Source organism: Trachinotus anak, unplaced genomic scaffold, assembly GCF_046630095.1.
Source record: "Trachinotus anak isolate AG129_WGS33_773 ecotype Australia unplaced genomic scaffold, CSIRO_AGI_Tana_v1 ptg000002l, whole genome shotgun sequence".
NCBI lineage: Eukaryota > Metazoa > Chordata > Actinopteri > Carangiformes > Carangidae > Trachinotus > Trachinotus anak.
Window position 1 is genome coordinate 15,328,817 of NW_027273853.1, and position 11,942 is coordinate 15,340,758.

General features: G+C 40.7%; 1 protein-coding gene across 3 annotated transcripts in view; it reads left to right on the forward strand.

Annotated features, from left to right (window-relative positions):
- LOC139634469 (voltage-dependent calcium channel subunit alpha-2/delta-1) overlaps nt 1-3,228 on the forward strand; it is a 56,601-nt gene extending 53,373 nt beyond the window's left edge. For all 3 annotated transcript variants that reach the window (XM_071500935.1, XM_071500936.1, XM_071500937.1), the window contains one exon: nt 1,127-3,228. In XM_071500935.1, the coding sequence (XP_071357036.1) occupies nt 1,127-1,163 (37 nt within the window). In that variant the 3' untranslated portion in view covers nt 1,164-3,228. The remainder of the gene's footprint in view (nt 1-1,126) is intronic.
- The last annotated feature ends 8,714 nt before the right edge of the window (nt 3,229-11,942 follow it).

Below are 11,942 nucleotides of genomic sequence, written 5' to 3' on the forward strand. Positions count from 1 at the left end.
AATGTGTTAAATCGTTTAGATATAATCGCAGCACACCACCACCACTCAATAATAGCAGCACAAAACTATGTATAAATATATCTGCTGCCATCACAATTGTATTTATCTGTGTCAAACAAACTTATCTCAGGAATATGAAAGCACATTTGGATATGTTTTACTTTCAACTGGGAAGGGATTTTGAGTTTCAGGGATTGCAATGCAACATTAAGATGTGATACAATAGCAAATGCACTGTTGTGGGCTACATTCCCCTGAAAAACTGATGTAAATTCTTGTGGCTAAATGGAGCTAAATTAGTAAAACAAAGGAGCAAGGTGGATAAATCGTGTGTGAGATCATTGCATCACCACCCAACTTTGAACAGTTTATAAGACGTCTAAATATTTTGAAAAAATATTTCCCATATCTTTGTGAACTCAGCCTTTCATTGTGTTGTGAAGGCGTAGATCACACACATAACAGGCCACTAATTCATGTGCCTGTGTGTTTATATTGTGCGGAGGCTGTGCTAGGAAGTGAAGGGAAGGGTAGGAATAGCTCAGGAAGTAGATGAACAGAGTAAAAGTAGGCCGCGTCCCTTTTTCTCTTTCCATCTGTCCCATTACTTTTGGCTCAGCTCCTCATAGGAAGACAGTCTGGTCCATTTTGTCACTGGAGTAAACAGAGGAAGCGTCACATGGCGTTCTTGCCCTTTGAGCACAGAAGACTCCTACCTCTTTCTCCAAGGCCTTTGGCATGCACGGATATCCTGAATACTCCCATCAAATACAGAGCAGCCTCACACAGCCATAGCCAGGTGTATGTACATACATTCACATGCACAAAAACCAAAATGAGGTGTGGAACACCTCTATTACTGCAAAAGAGCACTTAAATTAAGTTCTTGTGAGTCTGTGCTAGGCTGGTACTATGCCATTAATGTGACAGGGAGGCTTATGTGTATGATACAATACAATACAATACAATACAGTAGGATATAATGTGATAGGATATAATACGATAAAATATAAAATGATCTTGACCTGCTTAGAAGCAGAGGTAGTGATGATGGTGGCTGTTGCTTTAGAGCTACTGGATGTAGGAGAATCTTATCTAATTTATTGACAAGTGATTTGTCCAACAGGAGGATGATTCTGATTGTGGAGGAGGAACCTGCCTAAGCCCGTGTCTTTGGCCAATGCTCGGGCTCCAACTGCTGCTGCTGTGGCTCATCACATCTTTACAACACTCATGACCCCTACAAACGCACACACACACATTCATACACTTACACATATTGATCATCATCTCATTTCGCAAGAGGCCAGAAGACATTCCAGTTATGCCATTCAGGATGTATGCAGAGTATTTGCAACAGGACTTTTCTTTTTTTTTTTTTTTTTTTTTTGACGACCAGCATCAACATTTCCATTTTCCAATGCCAAAGGGTGCTCATTCATTTCCTCCTGATCATTTTCAAAAATAGAGACACATTTACTGTGCTCAGCTGCACTCATTTCCACAATATAGTCCTAAATACTCTCCAATGGTGCAAGAGTAAGAGCTAACCAAACCCTTTAATTCTGCCTCATTTGTTTCCCTGACTTATTTAGCGGAGGATGAAGAGTTGTCCCACTATGCCAACTAACTACCATTCAAAGACTGTATGTTCACTGACAGCGTTGATTTGTGTAGTTGTCAATATTGTTTGTTGCTTATTATATTTATTGCGTATGAATCATTATGCTGTAATGATCGTTTATTTCGACAACCTGTGCAACTGCGGTATGAAGAATATCCCTTTCGTTTGAGTGTTTTTGAAATGTACTGTACCTATCTATTTATCTATTTCAGTTTTTGTACTCCAAACCAACAAGCATTTCGTGACTAGCTAGGTGTTGTATTGTAGCAGCATGTGCTCAGTACAGAGCTAAAGACAACACCAATACTCTGACACCAAAGCTCCACACAGTACCAAGGACCATAGATGCACACAAACCCACTACGGAGAAGCTGCAGGCTAGTTTATTTTAACAGATTCCTCAGATGTGGGTGTACATCAGTATTCAAGTTACAGTGTCAGCTAGATATATAGATACCTCACTGAGAAATAAGTGAGGTCAGGGAGCACTCATGTGAATGGAAATCTGGTAGGATATTACAGTTTCACATATGTTTGTTCTTGGTCTGACAGCTTTGGTTGTCTTCAATTTGATGCATCAAATTCCCAGTGCCTAAATAGTAGCTCAAACAGTCTGTTATTTGAATGAAGCAATGCATCACAGTTGTATTCCTGCCATGTATGCTTCTATGCTAATGCTTGCTGCAAAATAGCAGAGAGGGTAGCCCTTGAAGTCATGTGTTGTGAATTGGGCGGAATCTGCTACAGTTATTCTTCTTTCTGTGGCCCAGACAACAGTAGAAACAACCAGTGATTTTGATTATGGAAGAGGATTATCATTTTCCTCCATGCTCAAAAGAAACCAGACTTGAACTTGCGTTCCAACACCTCTCATTATTAGTCCTGTTTCTGTTCCCTTTCTGGATCACCAGACTCAGGAGCCAAGATGACTTGTGAATGAGATCAGCATATCAAAATGACTGTTTCTTTGTTTTCTCCTCCTAGCCGTTTTCCTCCTTACGCTTGTTTCCTCTTTGTGTTGCTCTATAAGTGCTGTGAAGCAGACACTGAAGGCTCAGTGTCGAAACGCTGCAATGTCATGGGATGAGCTTGTTCTGTGTTTGAACACTGTCTATGCCCATGGTCAGCATCAGGGCCAGCTGGAGAGAACACTGTTGCTACCAGTAGTAATTTTTCATAGCCTTACTTTACCATGAGTCATAAAGATCACACATAAGTGTTTTAGTTTTCCTTTTGTTTTTTGCTTTATTTACCAATTAAAGTTGATCTCTCTCCGCCTCGCCCTTATGGTGACCTGCTGGTATTGAGTGGTCAGGTTATGCCTGTCTATCAAAGTCGCGTGTTGACTTGTGTTTTACCCGGGGGTCCCGTGTCTATGTGCAGGCATGTGCGTGTCCCTCCGATATCTGATTGTGCTTTAATACTGTACATGAATTACTCTTTTGTGGAACTTGACTAGCCTGAATAAATTTTGTATACATTTGTACACTAATACTATTTACTGTATAAAAGAGAAAATGAAAGAAAAGAAAAATGTTTATAATATGGTGTTGATTATTGTGCAAATATAATATATTCACAATAAAAGTGTTGTATTGTTATGACCTGAGGGGCTCCTTTTTATGCTGTCACATGTCCAGTTGCTCCACTGGAAGCAGACCAAACATGTCGTCCTTCCTGTAGAGAGAGCCAGCTGTTGAAAAAGGGACAAGTATCTGCATTTCACGGTGTCTGTGTCTGTGTTTGTGTAGAAATTAAAAGTGTGGGTGATTGTCAGAGAGGCCTCTACATTCTGATAGTTTGTCACTGCCCAGTAGTATCAAATAATAAAAATTAAGATTAGGACGTAACCTAACATCAGGCTGCAAACCAGTGTTCTGTTACCCTCTCTCATGTTTCCGGTCTGTGTTACATCTGCCCTCACCCAGCATCACTGATAGGTGATGATGACTTGTGGTTGAGTGTGATCAGAAATGTGCTATGTTGCATCTGTAACCACGCAGAACAGGGATGTCACAGTGTATGAACACGCCCTGAAGTACACCTACACTACATTGCTGCAGGAAGGTGCGAATTTAAACCAATGAAGGTCAGCAGAAATAAGAATTTAAGGGGTTGTTAAGTTATTCTTTAAGGTTAAGTATTCATTTACATAATGAACTACAGTGTTTGCAGTTTCACAGAAGCTGCTACCCACCTCCCACCCCCGTGTTATATAATGTCAGTCTAAGACCCACTTGGACGCGCACATGAGGGCATACAGTACATACCCACATTAATGTACTGTAAAAATGGCCTCCCTGGTGAATACTTAATAGCTCTTTTAAAAAATCCATGCACTAGTTATTTCCTTTTTGCAGAGCCCCATGACCACCATCCTGCAGCGCAAACTGGTTCACACACACACATGTATTTTCACATGATTCAGAGTAAGAAGGACAACCAGAGCTCCCTCCAAATTAAAAGCAATTAACTGCTTGTAAGATGACACACGGCACAGCAGGGTGTCCCATTGAGTTCTGCCTGAGGACTTATCCCTGTGTTTTTAATCTAGCTATGCCTCTGGTAACATTATTGACACAGACAGCTCTGCCATCTCCTACCCAGAGCAGCAGTGGAAAGCCAGATGCTAACACCAGAGTTTCAGGGTAGTGGTGCATAATGTGCACTTCACTTGATGGTATTTGTGTTTTTTGATGGTAATCTAAGAATCAATATAGCCACAGTTTGGGGTGGAGAGTATAAAGACGTTTGTTTTTCTTGGGGATGTGTCACACTGGGAGGTCTTCGTATGTGTTCTATATAGCAATGATCTAGAAGGGAGGTTGTAACAGGATACTCTTGTAAATGGGGACGAGGTCGTACCCTTTAACATGCCTGGCTTAAGAAGTTACAGACGCAGGAAAAAGCAGGGACAAGTTCTACAGCTCTTTTCAATTTGTTATTTGGAATCATTCATACATAAGGAAACCACAATAAAAGAATTAACTCCACTTTAAATAAAAGCTGCATTGTAAAAATGAAAATTTGGGGCTTTTTATACAACTTGTGCCTTATTTTTGTAGCTTTAAGCATCAATCTTCTTAATTATGACAATTTACCAATTTAATTTCTGACGTATGGGATCTCTTACTGTAACTATGATAATTACAGTTTAACTAAGTCAATTCATTACATGCAACAACTCCCCTTTTTTCTCTTTTCTATTCTCCCTTACTATTATACCTTTATTAAATAGTTGACAGTCAAAAGTAAGAGGAGACATGGTGGGAGGGGAAGAGGGGAAGAAATGCAATGAAGGTTGCAGGCCAGAATGAAACCATGGGATTACAGTTATGGAATGTGTCTTAGACCCCTGGCTGAACACAAAACAAGTGCATATTATTACCATGTTTTTTAAACTTCTTGTTTGGAAAAAAAAAATAAAGTCGAATGTTAAAATCTCATCTGTTTGTTAAACATTCATTTATTCTATAATTTTTTTTATCCTCTGGTTTGAACTGCACCACAGCAAACTTGTGCGCACACAGCTTTCTAAAATCCAAATGAATGGTTTAGATGATTGGATTAAATCAGGGATTTGTTTAAAATTTGTCTGCCAGGAAAACTCCGCTCTGACTCAATCAAGTTGTTGATGCAGTTGTTCTGACATTGTTGTGATGTCAAACAGAACAGTTGACTGATACAAGCATTTTGATTTGAGGGATATGAAGTTTTTTTCAAAACGTCATTACAAAATTCCTCTTTTCAAACACAGTTTTGATGTTTTTCTGCCTCAGCAGCTTTTCTATTCAACTGCTGATCCAATACACCTATTTCTGCAAAACACCATTAGTGTTGGGTTCCCCAAGGAAGAGCGTTTCACCCAGTCTAAAGCCTTCAAAGCTGAAACCGTATGACTCACTGGTGGTTAAGTTAAAGTCTGAGAGTGGCTTTTTGGGTTTGTTCCACTAATTGCAGGAAGTGACACATGAGACTGATGCTGCATCAACAACATGACCCATGACTGGATCTGCAAGGATCAGCACTAATAAACCCCTCCAAAGTTCATTAACATTATTTTGATTGTATTATAACATCCATTTGTGTAGACTTTTACCAGCAAATGCTATTTTTGGAAGAGTATTGCAACTCAATGACACTGTGATTCTACCGTTAGTGCTAAAGTTAGCCCCAACACTCTCAGCAGCCTCTGGGTCATGACACTCATGGGGCAATCAACCCTCTTAATAAACTTCCCATAATCTGGTAACTATAATGTGGTTTACATCAGTTGCAACATTTTTAATTGGCATCATATTTTTTTTAATTATAAAAAAAGAAAAAAAAAATTCCTGTAAGTTGTGACAGAGAGGTCACAGTTTTCCGTCACCATAAAACACAGCAGGGCCAGGGCATCAGGGTCACCAAGGTTCTGTAGTGGAGCTCTGATGTCCCACAAAAAAACAAAAAAAAAACAAAAAACTGAACCAATCCCTCACTGTGCACTGAAGTCCTCCAGTATTTGTCAGTGACTGCTGCCGGACTGAGTGCTTAGGTACACCTACTGTGTGTTTTCCTGTATGAGGCTGACTCTTTCTCCCCATGCTTGGATCAAACAGTGTTTGTAGATAAATCTTAATGTTTTTACTAACCATTATGGAACTCTGAATGGGTTTTGATTGCCACAAAAGGAAAACACAGATAGCGTCAAATAAGTTGTTAATCACAGAAAAGGATTCTAAATAGGCTTCAAATATTTTCCTGTGATTGTTCAGGCTTTTTGGCACCTGTTCTTATAAACCCCCACCCAATCTGGCAACAACATAAGCCAAAGAAAACCTTTAAATATATTTGAAAAATGGTGAGAGAGAGAGAGAGAGAGAGAGGAAGATGGTGTTAGACAAAGTGAGGTTGGAAAGAACACCAAACACACATTTGGCATGTGTTATCAGGAAATGCCAAAGGCTTTTCCAAACCTATAAACATGACCACACACTTGTCTGTTCTCACTACCTTGGTTTTTCTCTCTCCTCTCCTCTCCACACCCTTCCTCTCCTCTCCTCTCCTCTCCTCTCCTCTCTTCTACTCTGTGTGTGTGTGTGTGTTTGCTGTGTGTGCTTCTGCGTGTGTGTGCACTTAGTTTGACTGGCAGGCGTGACACTGGAAAACTCTGTCCAGGTGAGCAGTCTCTACGGGACACATACCAGTCCAGCCTAGATTGGGGCTTGATTTGTGGATTTTCTCTGTCTTTAGAGTGGGGCCTAACATGCATTAGCTAGAAACATGAGGTGTTAGTTTTGTGGGTGGCATGGCCATTCATCAAGGTTTAGAAGTTTATGTCATTCTCAACACAGGATCAGGTAGTTTGTTCCGACACTTTATATAAAAGCCTACATTTTTGTGAATGACATTAAAATTATAAGGTGTCTTGAAGATATCCCGTGGAAGTTAAAACCACTAACTGTGGTCTGGAGCAAATGTTTTTATTCGTGCACCCCCATGTCGTTTGTACTGTGCATGCAAGGATGTTCCTGCCTTTGGTTATTCCACTGGTCGACAGTTGGCAGAGATGAGAAACAAGCTTCTAAATATACAAGTAAATGATGCAGTTTTTCAAATATTCAAAAAAATTGGTTTTGTGTATGTTTTGTGCGAGTGACAGTGAATATAAATGTCGCTTTTGTTTGTTTAGTTGAAAACTCAACAGGGCAACTTGATCATACAGCAACAGAAGAGCAAAGAGCAGTCGTAAGTTGTAAGTAACCATTTTGTTGATATTTGAAAAATCACATATTAATAACTTACAGATCAGTAATGATCAAATAAGAGGCATTTCATTATGAAAGTTATTTTTGGCACACTGTATTTTCTTACAGCTAGTATAAATTGTTTTGCCATTTGAATTCTTTCTCCAGCCAAGGTTAACCACAGTTATGTTGAGAACTTTAGTTTGTTTAATTGCTTACTAAAAAGGTTGCACTGGAGGAGGATATACACCAGCTAAAGGGATTTGTGACAGCCTGGCAACTCAAATATTGCTCTTATGGTTTTATTAATAAATCACTTATAAACATTAAGTATTTATTCACAACTTACAGACACTCAGAAGTATTTCTTATAAAAATTGTGACATCCAGTCTTATTTTTTGATTTTTCTTTGTTTTGTTTTCAATGTCCCACACATATGCTGACAAAACCAAGAAAGTAGGTGAGAAAATCAGTTACAGTTAAGCAAAACACGTTAGATCAATAGAACGAGAGAGGGAATAAACAAAGGAGGAGTAAAGACTTATCATCTGCTTATAGACCCGTGCTGTCCCACTGACAACTTTGCTGCGTAGGCCCTCTGCAAAGAGAAGCAGAGTGGTAAAACTTAACCAGCTATCTCTTTGTGTGTGTGTGTGTGTGTATCTCCATGAACTTTTTGTGTGTGTTCATGCTTCAAGTTACCTGTGTGCGCGTCTGGCGAATCACTCAGGTGGGCTCTGAAGACCCAGGCTGCATGCAGTCCAGCCTGCCCTACACCATGTTCACCATCAACACGTAAATTACACGTATGAGGTCTGACACAGACCCATGTGGGATGAAATGTACCTGCTGCCCCAGAGCAGCTTTTTTCCCCTCTGTTCTTTAATTTTACCGACCACCGTGCCTCCCCTGTGTGTCTCCAGTTCTACGTGAGTCATGCAGGGGTAAATTAGCAGTGAGCAGCAGACAACACATGCTGACTGTTAGCAGATGTGTAAGAAATGAGGAAACACAGGTTTAGGCACTATTTTAAGACCTGCTCACCCCTTTCCCCTTGTCCTGAGGCAGTGTTTGGTTTCCTATCTTGGCTGTATGTTGTGACCATGCGGTAGTTATTCTTTTGTAGTTACACGTGCTTGAAATTTAGCAAAGTGTTTCAGTTGAGGCCAAATTCCAGGTTTTGGACAAAAGAAAATTTTTAAAACTTTTCTGATTCAGATCTTATCAGTGATTACACTGGATCTTGAAGTGGAGTTCAATTCATTGTATGTGGTGCCAAATTTTATTTGGAAAAGTTCTAAATTTCTAGCTCTAATTAACAGGTACTAAAGGGAACTGTAAGTACTATTATAAACCACGCTGTTCAGGAAGGTTGTTTCAGAAATAAATATAGTAAATATTTGTCTCTCAAAACAAGACAATAGCACAAAATAATCCTCCCTTGACAATATAGGTTGTGCGTCTAAACATGACCTATTTGTGTGTATTTTCCAGCTTGTTTCAGTGTTGTGCACTTTTGAGTGACTGACATCTACCGTCCAAGGGCCGGCACAATGGAGTGCATGTGGGATGTTGATGTGTTTGTGCGACACACTTCATGTGTAGTATGCTAAAGGATGTGTCATTTAAACAGTTATGGTTTGTGCGCATATACAAACTCACCAGGCCATTTTGTCCATGAATTGTTCCAAAGTTCTGTCTCAAATGTTCACATCAACACCCATAAACACAGGAGGAGGGACAGACAAAAGGCTGAATGAGAACTGTGCACTGAACTAGGCGTGCTCTGTTGAATTGAAGCGGTTCATGTGTCTTAAGGCTCAATATCTCAACATAAGAATTAGTTTGTGAGTGTGAAAAGTTGCTGTCTGAGGAGAAAATGACTGTTGACTCAGAATTTTACTAACACATCTGCAGAAATGACAACTTTGTTAAATTTATAAATGATTCAGCACTTCAGTGATGAGTCATCAGTCTCTACTTTCTGTGATCGATAGAGAAAGTTTCAATATGTCAGTGACAATGACAAAAGCAGTTGTTCGCTGTTAGGGAGTGAATTATCTGAGAGAAAAATCAATGGCTTATTGAGTGGTTTATATCTGTTAGGGTCCTCTTTTAAACTATTTTAGGGGATGTGTTGGTGACTCAGTCTGCTAATGTGCATGATAATGAACTGGTGTGTTGAAACTCCACTTTTGTATTTCCGCCTGCTGCCCACTCCCCAGCTTTCTTTCACTGTCGCAATCTGAAAAATCAGAAAAATCAAATGAAACAGTAACTTGAAGGCAGACCACAGGGCTGCCATGAAAAAGTGTTATCCGAGAAGCCATATTTTTAAACTGTTTGTATGGACAGACTGTCCGTATGTGCAGTTTATTTGTGTTACCAGTAACTGTCAGCAGATCTCAATTACGAGCAGTGACTACAATCGCATGAACTGACAACAGGAAGTGTGTGTTTGTTTAAAGGAGGATCTCTTGACACAGTATCTGTGTTTACAGTGTCTATCCACACCACTGTCATCACTAACCCCAACACACACACATACACTCACGTACACACACACACACACACACACAAGTCGTAAACGTCTCCCTTTTCTCATTAGAGAGAAATACCTGAGCCACCTCTGCTCTGTGCTCCCACGCTTCCTCAGTCTGAGTCCTTTTCCACTTTCCTTATCTCACCGTGTCTCGGTCAGAGCATCACACTCTGTCCCCTATTCCTGTCATCCCTTCTTTCCATTTTCCACTTCACTCCATCTCTTGTACATAAGGTCATATGGATGAAGTCTGGAAGAGAGGCTGGAACGATTAGAGGTCACAATGAGGTCCAGCTAATTTGCTGCAGCTGAAAACGTGCACAAACGCACGCGCGCGCGCACACACACACACACACATGCACAGAGAAAGAATAGCATACAACACATGACTCACACACAATGCACACATTGCAACTTCCAAGCAAATCTGCAGGAAGTCTAATAATACTCCACACACTCCACAAATATGCACTCAGACAGAGCAGCCTTCACTACACTGCTCTGTACTGTACTTCCCTGCTACAGTCAATCCATTTTTCTCACTTTGCTCATCATCTACACTCTCTGTGTATCAACTTATTCATTCTCCATATCATCTCCATCTCCCACTGAACTTCCTGCCTCCATTACCAGCTGCATGAAGATATGAAGTTTCTGGCAATAACCGAGCACAGATGTGAGGAGTCTTGAATGGTGACGGCACTCATATGAGCGAGGCAGTGGGCTACTGGGTCTCTCTAATTTCCATCTCCTAGCAGAAGCCGTGGCTCTCAGACGCAGTGAAAACACCCACTGGATTCTTGCTGGGAGAGTCAGTAATGAGATTGTGGTGACGAGGGCTTTTTGTTGCGAGCTCAAACTGGTGGTGAAGGTTATCCAGTCATCTGCTGCTCATTAAGTGTGAGCATGCGTGTTTATGAACCTGCGTGTATGTGTATTTGAGGGGAGAGACAGGAGTCTGAATGCACGTTTGCCTGTAAGGGACGGCATATGTGTTTTTGTTGCATGCGTATGCAGGTGAGGGAAAGTAGAGAATGAGAAAGAGAAAAGAGAGACAAGGAGATCTGCGCTCTGCTCCAGTGAAAGTATCTGACTCACGGCTGATTGTTTATAATTGCGAATGACTCTGTGGTCTTCTCCGGAAGCCACAGGAGCATTACTCACTGAACCAGAGAGAGGATAGAGATGGACTCTGCGTCCTCCTACATATTTATCCATCTGTGCCTCTGTTTTGTTTTGCGCACATGGTGTGAGTTTAAAGAAAATACTGGGAATCCCCACAATGCAGTAACTCAATCTGCCCTGTGATAACTATTGTGATTTCTGTTTACTTTGCACCCACTCGCACTGTCACTGGAGGACAGGAGTGCTGCTGTGTGACTGCCGCATCAGAGAAAATGCTAAGGCCAGCTAAGTGTCATGTCTCCTATCTCATGCTGTCATCGCTGGAAATAGAGATGACACTCAGGAGATGGATAGGGATGTCTTGTCCTCATCCTCCACCCTCCCAACTGGTAACTTCACTCCTTATCTAACACAGGGGGGAAGAAGGAAAGTAGCATAAACAAGCCCACACACTCCTCCCCCCTCTTTTACATCCCCACTGAGTTTCCCATTGCTGACAAGTGGCTGCTGATAGCTGTTTCGTTTTGCACACTGTGCTGCTTGGAGATCTGAGAAATAAAAAAAAAAAAAAAAAAAAAAAAGATACATGATTGAGTGGGATGCTGATGTGTGACAGAGAGGGATGGACACAGAATCTGATGAATCAATTCTAATCAGAATCTAATTTTACCGCAGGCACATATGCAGTATGTATGGCTCAGTCAGACATGATCATAAGTGTATATGTGGTGTCCTCGCTGTATTTTGTGACATTTAGCAGTATTCATTTATCAAGACAAGCTTTATTTTTGGTTCTCAACAAGAATTAGTGTTGCAAAGGGTGCAGATGTTTTTTTTCCCCATATTTAAACATTGAATCTCAGCTTGAGCATCTCCAACAAGCCTTTAGCTGACAGTCCTTTTTTTTCTACTGCCATGATG